The sequence below is a fragment of the Mus musculus genome, chromosome X, assembly GCF_000001635.26.
Source record: "Mus musculus strain C57BL/6J chromosome X, GRCm38.p6 C57BL/6J".
Classification (NCBI taxonomy): domain Eukaryota; kingdom Metazoa; phylum Chordata; class Mammalia; order Rodentia; family Muridae; genus Mus; species Mus musculus.
In genome coordinates this window covers 16,769,393-16,782,088 of record NC_000086.7, presented here as the reverse complement: position 1 = coordinate 16,782,088, position 12,696 = coordinate 16,769,393, and the positions used below count along the sequence as shown (strand labels likewise).

Below are 12,696 nucleotides of genomic sequence, written 5' to 3'. Positions count from 1 at the left end.
CTGTTTGCATCTCAGTATGTAGCCCAGGTCAGCCTCAAATTCAGTCTGTCTGCCTCTGCCTGCCAATTGCTACCATTACAATTATGTGTCACCATATCTGTTTTGACTATACTGGGTTAACATGAGTCAATTTAGATTTTTTAAAGGAGAAGGTCAGTGAAAAAATGGTTGAGCATTTCACTGAGTAAAGGTGCTTCCTGCCAAATCTGAAGACAGGACTTTTATTTTTAGAAAACCACACAATGGTAGATGAGAACTGATTCCTAAAAGTTATACACACACCAAAAAAAATGTAAAAAAATTTTTTTTCTCATTAAACAAAGAAGAGCCTGAGCCAGTGGAGTGTTTCAGTGGATAGAGGCACTTGACACTGAACATGACTACCTGATTTCAATCCCAGGGACCCACAGGGTAAAGGACGTGAGATTGTTCTTTGACTTCCACACATGTGCTGTAGAAAGCACATGCTCACAAAATATAGTAAATAAACAGATGAATGAAAAACATAATTTTTAAAAAGAACAAGCTGCTTGGTGTGTGATTACTAGAGCCAGTGATTTAATGTGAGGATGGATTCTTCTACTCCTTTTGACTTCTGTCTGAAAGTGACTTTTTAAGGTCTTTAAAGTTCAGACTTGCCCATGGCTGTTTCTTAATGGCCTATTCTCAGTAAAGTTCAAACTCTGGAGAGATTTTCATTCCTCGGGGAACCAAAGTATTGGAGCTGGTATGATGGAGCTTCTTGGGTCTAGGTTTGCCATTGCTCTGCTAAGGTACTGAAGGGAGATGAGTTTTTGACACCAGAATGTGGTTGTTTTTTTGTTTTTTTTGTTTGTTTTGTTTTGTTTTTTGTTTTTTTGTTTTTGGGTGAGTTGAACACTTACATAAATGCTTTTGAGAATTATATAACTTGAGACCTGTAGATACCAGGCACTCTAAAATGCTATAGAATTTGTATCTAATGTAGAATGTATATATGTATAACCTTGGCCATAGCTCATTTCAAAATGTCTACCTTAATAAAACTGTAGTCCTCTCCTAGGTGCTAGACAATTCACTTACCCTCATTATTATGTACTGACCTGTTTTGTGTTGAAAGGTAAAACCTTTTTTTTAAATGCCCATCCTTGAGCTTTCTCACTGAGTCACCTGGTATTTGAGCTAACATTGGCACTGTTTAGGCCAATGTTCCATTCTCCAAGTCATCCATGCCTTCTGAAATAGAACTTTTTGTAGGAATTCCCCTTGCTTATCATCCCCTAAGACCCCGATAGTCCTGGAAACACATGAAATGCCAGCCTAGTGTGGCTAATCAGGATATTTATCTTTGTGATATCCTCAAATAAGTGCTATTACCAGTGAAATTAACTTAATATACATGAAAAGACTGCTTCCAAATAAGGGTACATTTTGTGGTTCTAGAGAAATTGAGAGGTGGGGGAGGTACACTGTATTCAGTGTGTAATGGTGTGCTACCCAAATTTACTCATCTGAGGAGCTCATGGCTCCTCAGGGGTGAGAACAAAACTTTCCTTTTCCTGAACATTCCAGCAGAGGGGTTTGCCCCAGGCTTTCCAGAGTCCTGGACTTTCTGTTTTCTGTGGCCTGCTTTTGTTGCATCACAATCCTGAGAAAGAAGAAAGCAGAATCCTTGTGCCTTTCATTAGAAGGCACTATATTTCTCACTCTCATGTTATCATCTCTCACTTTTCATCAACTCAGTTGTACTAAGTGTGCTTCCAGTTCCAAATATAAACCTACTTTATATAAGAATTGGATCACACTCTAAAATGTGTGTCCTTGGGCAATTTCATCCCTGGGCTTCTAAAATCGGGCTCAGAAGTCCTCTCTTCATAATTAATGCCAAAGAGATGATTGCTGTAGAGAAAGAATGTAAACTTTATTTGATCTGGAAGGAGACTGATTAATTTCTTCATTACCATCTTCTATTTCTTTGGGGATGTGCTGTATATTTGTATGAGGATCAGGTTAAGGGCTATGGTACAAATATCAGCATTTTCCCAGGAGTCTGTGCTAGACAATTTATTCTAGACCAGAGATAGTGAATTCTTTATGACAGCATTGTTTTATCTTGAGGTTGGAACATTTCAGTTTTAGATCAATTTTATGGTTTTGGAACAAGATCATGAAAATAAACAGGACCACAAGAATTTAACGTCTAAGAACGGGGAAAGAAAGAGGAATAAAGAAACACAGAGTCACTTATGGCAACAATGAGAACATTACAGTGAACTTGTGATGGCTAATCATCAGTGTTATCCTGACTGCATTTAGAGTTGCCTAGGCGACTGGGTATGTCTATGAGGATATTTCTAAAGAAGAGTCACTGAGAGGAGAACCACTCTGAATGCGTGTAGCACCATCCTATGGGTGACAAAGACTGACTGAAAGAGTGAAACAATGAAAGCTAATAGAACACAGCCAGTCCCCTTTCTCTGTACTCCAGTCAGTCATCAAGTGAACAGCTCTCTTCTGCCACATGTTCTGCTCAAGAACACAGGCCAAACTACCAGTGACAGTCCTCTCTGAAACCAATAGCCAACATAAATATTTCTCTTGCCTAAGTTATTTTTGTTGAGTATTTTCATCAATGTGATACAAAATTCTCTTCAACATGGTCTCAGGCAGTGACAGCATTACTAAGTGATATAATCTTAGGGGCCCACCACCATATTATGTGGTCCATCATTGACAGAAGCAATATTATATACCACTTAACCATACCTTGTACTTACCCTTTCCCTGCACCTGCACTTCTCCTGTTAAGTTTTGTCATTTTCTAGAGGCAAGACTTAGTTTAGACATAAACTCCTCCACAGTCCATAGAGGAAGGCCAATGGTGTGAATAGTATTTAGATGTTGGAAGGAAGGAAGGAAGGAAGGAAGGAAGGAAGGAAGGAAGGAAGGAAGGAAGGAAGAGAGGGAGGGAGGGAGAAAGGGAGGGAGGGAGGGAGAAAGGGAGGAAGGAGAGAAGGAAGAGCTATTTTGTTGCTGTGGTACTATTCAGGGAACCCAGGGCTTCACAAATCTTCAGCAAGTGCTGTCTCATTGAGATACACCACCAAACAAGGAAGAATATATTTATTTGTCTTAGCAGGAAGGCTTTTGACAAACCTCTTACTAATATTAGCCACAAGATCTAATTGTACCAATTACTTTGGGTATGTTTTCCAGACTACATGACAAGAAATTTCTGCTCTTACAAAATTACTTATATCCTGTGTTCTCCAAAATTATATAGAAATGCTATATAAGAAAATGTATAAATAGCAAATATAATTCCTGGTGGCATTGTATATGATGCATTAATTTAAGTCTCTGACAAGTGCAGCTGAATAGAAATAATTTAACTTTTCCACAGAATTTCCTTACAACAAAGATGTTTTAAAGAATTATATAGTTCATGTACCTAATGAACTAGATTCTGCACTGAATGGTTTTTTTGTTGCATTTGCATTATTTATTGTATCTATTCTATCAATTTCTCCATTTCTATGTCCATCTATCAGTCCCTCTTGTCTGTAGATGCATTTTTAAAATAAATCACACACATATATATTTCACCCCTAATTATTTTAACACAACTCTCAGTGAACAAAATTGTTGAAATCTTCCATTTCCTGTCCTCCAGGAACACGCATATTACATGTTATAGTCACATCCATGGATGTCCCCCAGATTTCAAGTTTTAAGAGATGTTTTGGGGTCATAGGGATACCACCTGTATAATGAGATATCTTGTGTGATCGCCATGCTGCCCCCATTTAATTTAATTACCGACTAGAAGGAGCCCAATCTAATCACATCACCCTGTGAAAAATCAGAGAAGCTCCAGAAAGTATGTACTCACTCATGGTTATGCAGCCAGAAAGCAACCCTGCCAAGAGCTTGTGCTACAGAATAGCAGATTGCCTTCTTTCCTAGGCAGTCCTTTTATACTTAATTCACAGGCAAATGAAAGCAACTCCTTAGAGCCACCAAAGTAGAGGGACCCAAGGGTAACATTGTTTCTTTCATTAACTTCTATCACACCCGGACTTCTTTTCCCTCTCAATGCTTCTGTTTAATTATTTCCCACAATTCTTAATCCATCATCTCATGTCCAGTGAAGGAGACAAGAAGACCCCTGACCCTCTTCCTGACATTTGTGACAACCAGTTACAGCTCTACAGCACTATATTCTACCTTAAAAGTGTGTACAATTCTAAAAATTGTATTGGTAATCTACCCTAGGACCAGTACAGTGGCCACAAAGCTTTTATCCTCAGGGCTATTAGCAAGGAAACTTCTTTTATGCTTAAAAACAGTGTGAAGTTTGGGGATGCAGCTGAGTATGCAGAAGGCTTTGGGTCCTATTCTCAACACCACTATTCTTATCACCACAATAGTAAATAAAGCAAAGGGACAGTTCTCACTTTTTAAAAAGTCTTGCAAGCCTCACGCTCAAGATCCTACTGTTTCAGTAACTTGAGTGTTGTGATTCTATGTTAGAGTAAAAAGCAACCAATCAAACAACGAAACCCAACAGTTGTTTTCCAAAGGATATATTTATTCCTACACATCCTTTATCTAATTCTGAAGAAGATTTGAAGTAAGTGAATTGAAATCTATTGAGCAGTTTTAAAGATAAATAATTCACACATTCTTGAGAAAGAGAATCTATTATTTGTGAGTGTATTTCCTTTATGTTTGGGAGCTAGTGTTGAAGCAAAGCAATAACACATTTTGCTTAGTGTGACTGTGGTGCACAATAGAAACTCAGCTGCTTTCAAACAACAAAGGGTAAACACAAATACTTCCTACGAAGCAAGACTCATTATGATGGCTGACATTTTCTAAAAACTCTATCATTTGCATATCAAATGTGATGAAGAAGCCATTTTTATGGGTTCAGGTAAATTCTGAAAGTCTTCAAAAGACAATCATGTTCAAGTATCTGGAAGTGGCTGCATCTGGAAAAATGTTTCTATGGCAACTTATGGAAGCTTGATGTCTCTTATCCCTTTCAAGTGTATAAATCACCCATGGCCTAAAGCTTTGATGAATGTCTCCTTTCTCATACAAACCATTGCTTTGTTTTTGTGTTCTATATTTTGACTGTCTTAGAGAAAAGGGGGCCAGGGTTAGTACCCTTCCAAGATTTTGGATCTGTCTTTTTATCTGGGGGAAGGGGTGTGTGCTACAGAAAAGATGTGAATAATATCATGCTAGACTTTGTTTCTATGCTGTTTCAATTTAGCCCCAAGTTTTGATGGGTATCTTGCCGGGGAAGAGTTATTGTGAATAAAAGATGAAAAACAGTATTATGGTCAAAGCTCTTAATGTTCAGCAGTCGACCTGACCTTGAGTACTTCTTGCTCCAAATATATTTGTATTCTCTTTGAGGAACATGTCTCAGGGATTTAGATACTGGCAGTTTAGAGATGATTTTTATCCAGGTAGTCTTTCCAAGAAAGTTAATAAAGTAAGCATTCTGATTTTAATTAAAATTCTACCTACTTCAAGAATGTGTTTCAACAGCAAAAGCCTTTTGTTATGGGAAGGACTATGGCTAGAACACACAGAACCTATAAACAGCAATATTTCAGACCCAGCTCTGTCTTCCCCTTTATTAGGTGTGTACTCTCATCAAGCCTCTATTTTGTAATCTGAGAAATGGACACAATAGCACTGACCTCAAAACTTTCTGAAGGTTGAGTATTTGGGAGTATTGAAAACTGCCATGCTATACAAATACAAGTTGATTATTATTATAAATGGGTTGTCTCTTGCTCTTTTTAAAAAGGCCAGGGGGGAAGTACCATTCTTGATGTGATTAAAGGAAACTATATATATATTACTTTCTTAGACCATATTAAAATGCTTACTACTATAAGCATACTAAAAGGACACTATTATACCCATTTACTTCTTTTATCAAATGGTCATTTCTAGTAAGAGTTATCTTTATTTAAGGATATTAAATACAACCATTTAATAAACATACTTAAACACCAACTATATCCTGTCACAGGAAGAGAAAAGCATAGATAATTAACATCTTATCATTCAGGAAATGAGCTTTCTGAGCTCCATGGGTATCTTGGTAACACAAGTAAAGGAGGGATGTCACCCAACCCCCAACCTGCCAATCAAGTCATATTCATTTCTGTGGACTTCATTCACTTCATAAAAGAACACATTTTAGAACTTTACCAGCCAGGAACATGTACTTTTTACTAATGTACGCAAAGGCAAGGAATGAGCTGCCCTGCCATGTTAAAGGAAGAGTTCACTATGATTCACTGTTAAATAGTGGATCTCCTTCAGGCTTCCCTTTCTCATGCATTATTGGTAGTTAGAGTCTGTATGCTGGAATTTGAATGGTGTCTCTGCTATGCTAGCTGCATGACCCCAGGCACACTCCTCAGCAGCTATGTGCTTCAAGTTCTTTCTACATCTGCCTACCTTACTTGAGTGGAGAAGCTGGCTTTCAGTCGTCTCTTCAAAATGTTATCTGCTTCACTCATGGCTTCATCTGCATAGTGCCTTTAACATCAAACTTCTTCCTACAACATGCCTTAATGAATTTGACTCCCAACAGAGGAAATTTTGTTGTGGTGCTTATTCCAGACATTTTGTGGGGGTGGGTTTATTTGTGTTAAATAACTAAAGAAACATTTGCTTTGGCAACATCAAAGAAATCCAGTTCTTTGATCAGAAGTTTGCTTGGTTGTTTCTAGAATTTTCCCATAAAACCATTGCTTTGTCAGGCATGACAGAGGTGGTGAGGGTCCATTTGCATATTATTGCTTTTGTAAGTTCTAAGGGTATGACTATATCATTTTCCAGTGTTACAAGGTCAGAGGTACTTCATGGCACTGTGAATTTTATCGTCAATTTTGCTCAACAAGATTCTCTCATCCTCTCTCTTCTGAGAAATTTAAACAGGAAAAAAGTCTTTATGTAGTGTAGATGCCTTATGTTGCTTCTGAGACAATTACTTCTCTATTTTAAAGTGTAAAGGTTTGTTAAATATCACCATTTAATCTGAAGGGCATGAAACACATTGGAAGAACAAAGAACAAAGTAGATGAGGCTTCTGATTTTGAGAGTCCTACACTGTTTTGAAGTCTCCCTTAGAATCTAACTCAAACTATTTTCTATAGCCTCAAACAGGAGGCACAAATGCTAATGATGCTCAATACCACTAATTTATAGGTCTTTACAATAATTTCAGTTTCCTTGGTAGGTGGAAACCTTTCCCATGTATGCTAATTGGCCATAGAAATGCAGTAATTTTATTTGTTTGCTTTTAAGTTTTGGAGACCTAGTCTCCCTGTGCAGCATAGTCTGGTTTTGAATTTGTTAACCTTTTGCATCAGCCTTCAGAATGCTGAGATTAAAAAGCCTGCTCCACCAGGACTGAAAAAAAAACAATTTTTCTGTAATTTCATAGAATTGGGTGTAGATTTCTATTATTTGTACTTTAAGGGCCTTTGTGGGCCATTTCTGAAAGAACCAAATAACTATTTTTTGAAATATTGATTACCTTGTATATTTTAAAGTCAAGTTTCATTAATTTTGTAAGAGCGCACAGCGATCATAAACTTGCTTTTGTTTTTTTTTCCATTTTTTATTAGGTATTTAGCTCATTCGCATTTCCAATGCTATACCAAAAGTCCCCCATACCCACCCACCCCCACTCCCCTACCCACCCACTCCCCCTTTTTGGCCCTGGCGTTCCCCTGTACTGGGGCATATAAAGTTTGCATGTCCAATGGGCCTCTCTTTCCAGTGATGGCCGACTAGGCCATCTTTTGATACATATACAGCTAGAGTCAAGAGCTCCGGGGTACTGGTTAGTTCATAATGTTGTTCCACCTATAGGGTTGCAGATCCCTTTAGCTCCTTGGGTACTTTCTCTAGCTCCTCCATTGGGAGCCCTGTGATCCATCCATTAGCTGACTGTGAGCATCTACTTCTGTGTTTGCTAGGCCCCGGCATAGTCTCACAAGAGACAGCTACATCTGGGTCCTTTCAATAAAATCTTGCTAGTGTATGCAATGGTGTCAGCGTTTGGATGCTGATTATGGGGTGGATCCCTGGATATGGCAGTCTCTACATGGTCCATCCTTTCATCTCAGCTCCAAACTTTGTCTCTGTAACTCCTTCCATGGATGTTTTGTTCCCAATTCTAAGGAGGGGCATATTGTCCACACTTCAGTCTTCATTCTTCTTGAGTTTCATGTGTTTAGCAAATTGTATCTTATATCTTGGGTATCCTAGGTTTGGGGCTAATATCCACTTATCAGTGAGTACATATTGTGTGAGTTCCTTTGTGAATGTGTTACCTCACTCAGGATGTTGCCCTCCAGGTCCATCCATTTGGCTAGGAATTTCATAAATTCATTCTTTTTAATAGCTGAGTAGTACCCCATTGTGTAGATGTACCACATTTTCTGTATCCATTCCTCTGTTGAGGGGCATCTGAGTTCTTTAAGTCAAATATCTGTTAAAAGTAAAACATTTTTATGATTCTTAATTTTTAGCTGTAGAGCAGAATGTTTTAAGATCGCTTGCAAGAATTTGGTATATCAATATTTTAAAATTTTTTTTTCATTCCTTTCTTTTTTGGACAAAGAACGTTGGCTAAGAGGTGAGGTTTTGCGTTCACCTCTGTTTGTTTGTTTGTTTGTTTCATTTGTTTGCTTTTTGTTTTTGTTTTTCAAGACAGGGTTTCTCTATGTAGCCCTGGGAGTTCTGGAAGTCACTCTGTAGACCAGGCTGGCCTCGTACTCAGAAATCCACCTGCCTCTGTCTTCCAAGTGCTGGGATTAAAGGTGTGTGCCACCACTGCCCAGATCACCTCTGGTTCTACCATTTACTAATTGTGTAACTTATCTGAATACTGAAAATTAGGATAAAAATATTTCTCAGCCTTGTTGTGAGGACCAAGTGGATATGTAGGGTACATTGTACATGAAACTAATTAAGTGCTCCATAGTTTATGGTAGTAACTGGTTATATAGATCCCTTACAAATATTGTCACATTGTGTTTACGAGCTACTTCAGGTTTTGTCAGAGCCAATTATAATGTCTAGTCATTTTAGGGCCAATACTGTTGGTAATTCATGAAAACACCTACAAGTAGGATTTGTTGAACATAGACATTTCCAGTCTTCTTAGAGAATGTACAGTATCTCATATTTTGTTTCCGTGGCAAAATATGTTAAGTGTTGCAAACCCAACATGGAAAGGAACACTTGAGAAACAATGCATTTTGAATCCAGGAAGCTCTAGAGAATTAGCTTTTGCTTACTCTTTGAAAACTCAATCCCCTGTGCCTTTATCACAGCATCACTGTGAGATCTCGTAAAAGTTACCTCTTCATCACCATCTTAATCACATCCTGACTGGACCCCAACTGCTAAATTTTTTAATTATCCCCTCAAAAAATTCAATGATGCCCTGAGCCATCCACATTTGTGCCAGCTAAATCAACTTTTGTATTTTTTTTTTTTTTGAGTTTTTAAGACAGGGTTTCTCTGTGTAGCCCTGGCTGTCCTGGAACTCACTCTGTAGACCAGGTTGGCCTCGAACTCAGAAATCCACCTGCCTCTGCCTCCCTAGTGCTGGGATTAAAGGCGTGCACCACCACTGCCTGGCAACTTTTGTATTTTTAACTTTCTTTTTTTGTCAGTTGATGTCTACCACACATTTTGACTGTCCCCCCCAAACACCCTGAACATAAGTTAAAAATATTTCAAGGATTTTCAAAAACGCACTTATATGTTGCTTAAGAACATTTTTGGGGTTGTTTTCTATTCATAATTATAATGCAATACAGGCAGAAAGGACTGTTTAGGCTTCTCGTCAGATATTATTGGGTAGTTGTCATCATTAAAAGACAGTATCCTTTGTGGAATCTCATATGTGAGTGTCTGTGAGTAATGCTGTATTTCCTTTACAATTCTTTTGTTTAAGTCTGGCATGCTCCTGAGGTTTATGTGAACTTGCTGATAACAGCTGTTACTATGGTTGCATGTTGTTTCATTTGTTGGACTGATGCTTGATAAGAAAAATGTCATCGAATTGTCTGCAATTCTAAATTTAAGTAGAAAATAGTTTTCTTCTTGTTGTGGGGGTAAAACTGGGAAACTGGAGTTAAAAATCCAAGGACACCTTGTGTTTATAAACTGGGTCATGAGATGTTTCTGTGCTATAGGTGTGGCCACTTGCAGTGAGGACTTCGGGACCTTACTCTGTCACCAACTAGAAGCATTGACTCTGTCTGCCTCTGGGGACATGATGAAGAGATACATTGAGCCAAACAATGCTTGTTAAGTCTGCCACTCTGGGAAAAGAGTTTTCTTTTTTAAAATTGTTACCAGAGAGGGACTGAAGTCTTGGGTCATTATGCTTCTACATTCAGATTCACGGTCTGTGTTCAGGTAGCCAGTAAATAATTTGAACTAGATGAATAAAGAATATGGATGACTGCATTTCATTCTTCAGTGATCAGGCATATCTGATATGAAAATGTACAAATGGTCAGTGTTTATGACCTTAGCTTTGAAATTTTTGTCAACTTCTGAAAGTCCAGTTTTCCCAGTAAATACTATGTACTCTTATAGGGTTTGAAGGCTAGCTCTCTTCCACATTGCTTCTTCATCTCATAATTAGACAGACAATGGAGTTTGAATCTAGCATGGGACATTTTTGAGTCCAGTAAATGGGTGTTTTTGATTGTGGTCTTATATTTACATTAGTTTGTCTAGCCTATAATTTAGTTGTTAAAATATGGGTATTATTGATATAGTGACATGGAATATTTTTATAGATGAGGTATTCACTGCTAATGAAATTTACTTTATTCTTTCTAGAAGAATCCCTTGCTTTCCTAGATGGAGACTCTAGGCCTCTACAGAGAGTTCTTATGTATTCCTTAGTTGTGTTATATTAGACCTCATGTGAATGTGACTTTTCTTGTTGATTGCTGGAATAAGGAGTACTCTGCTATCCTATAACAGATTTGGTCACAATGTCTTCTTGTATTTTCCTCCAGGTATGGCGGCAGCCAAACTTCTGCATGATTGTGGCCTCAGTGTGGTGGTTCTGGAAGCACGGGACCGTGTAGGAGGCAGGACTTACACAATTAGGGTAAGATACTAAGGATGAGGATAAGAAACGTGGGTCAGAAGCTGAGTTGTGTTTTTAGACTTTTGTATTTCCTGAAAGTCTCCATTATTGATCTTCTAAGACAGGAAAGATGACTCTAGAATTTCCCTTATATCTCCTATCTTTTTCTCTTCTTTCTCATCTCCTCCTCCTCCTTCTTCTTCATAATCACTATCACCATCACCATCACGATCATCATCATAGTTTATGGTTGTTCCATCCAGGGACTTACACATACTAAGCACACAACACTTCTACTCAAAGCTTCTTTTTTTAATCTCTATTTCAACTCTTTCATCATTCTCTCTGTTTCAGTCTTCTTACTTCATAGTTAGCACAGTAGACCGAAAAATCAGGATGTGGGAAAAAAATAGATTGTGTTGTAGTAGTAGCAAGAAAATTAATAGAAGTCTGAACTTTTCAGCTCACTGTTTGAGTCTTCTCTAATACAAACATAATCATTTCACCCATGCAAATTAAATCTTGGGGCTAGAGAGGGAGTTTCTTCTTTAATTTATTATTATGTTATTTTATTTTTAAACATTAATCCATAATTGCATTGTGGATTTGGAGTACAGTGTGATACATATACAATGTGGATGATTAAATCAAGTTAATTGTTATCTCAGTCACTTGACATTTTTGTGTCAACATACTTGAAATTACTTTTAGTTTGTTTGTTTTTAATGCATTATTATCAACCAGGGAGATCATGGTATGTATCAGGGCTCAAAACTTTCTCCTTGCTGGACAGTGGAGGCACATGCCCTTAATCCCAGCACTTGGGAGGCAGAAGCAGGTGGATTTCTGAGTTCAAGGCCAGACTGATCTACAGAGTGAGCTCCAGGATAGCCAGGGCTACACAGAGAAACCATGTCTTGAGAAAACAAAAGCAAAAGCAAAAACAAAAGACAGAAAACAAAAACAAAAAACAAAAACATAAACAAAAAACAAATAAGCAAACAAACAAACAAAACCAAAAACTTCCTCTTCCCATCTTTCTGACTTGTAGGGCACCAGGTGTGAAGGAATAAAGGGAGTGGGAAAAAACCTGTGTCCCACCAGAGTTCCCGTACTCTGGGCAGGCAGACTTGGGAGGACTACTGCATGCTTTCCATGTGCCCCTGGTGGGTGTCTAGCTGTGGGGAAGCCACGGACCCCAGCCCGCAGGGGTGGATAAGGGGCAGTCTGAGGTCTGTGGGCCTCACTGAGGCCAGAGATAACAGGTTTTCAGTCTCTGCATTCCAGATGCCACTGGGCACCACGGAAGAGCTGAAAACAAAATGGGGGCCCCAGGGGCAGCTTGGTCATCCCCAGGGTCAAAGGGAGGAGAGGGAAGGAAGAGAGGAGGTGCCACGTGGTTCCCAAATGAGGAGTCCAGTCTGTGGCTGGAGTGCAGGAAGGCCTTCCAGCAGGAAGTTAGACATGGCTCTTTAGGGGGCAACCTATTCCATCATTCAAGTACAGCGGGTCTTGATGAGCAGAGACAGTCTATGGTTTTAGAGCTTTATTGT

At 38.5% G+C, this 12,696-nt stretch overlaps 1 protein-coding gene across 1 annotated transcript in view; it reads left to right on the top strand.

Annotated features, from left to right (window-relative positions):
• The window catches only part of Maob (monoamine oxidase B), a 108,086-nt gene that overhangs the window by 35,278 nt on the left and 60,112 nt on the right, over nt 1-12,696 (top strand). Inside the window, exon 2 of the mRNA NM_172778.2 lies at nt 11,070-11,164. Coding sequence (NP_766366.2) covers nt 11,070-11,164 — 95 coding nt within the window. The remainder of the gene's footprint in view (nt 1-11,069; nt 11,165-12,696) is intronic.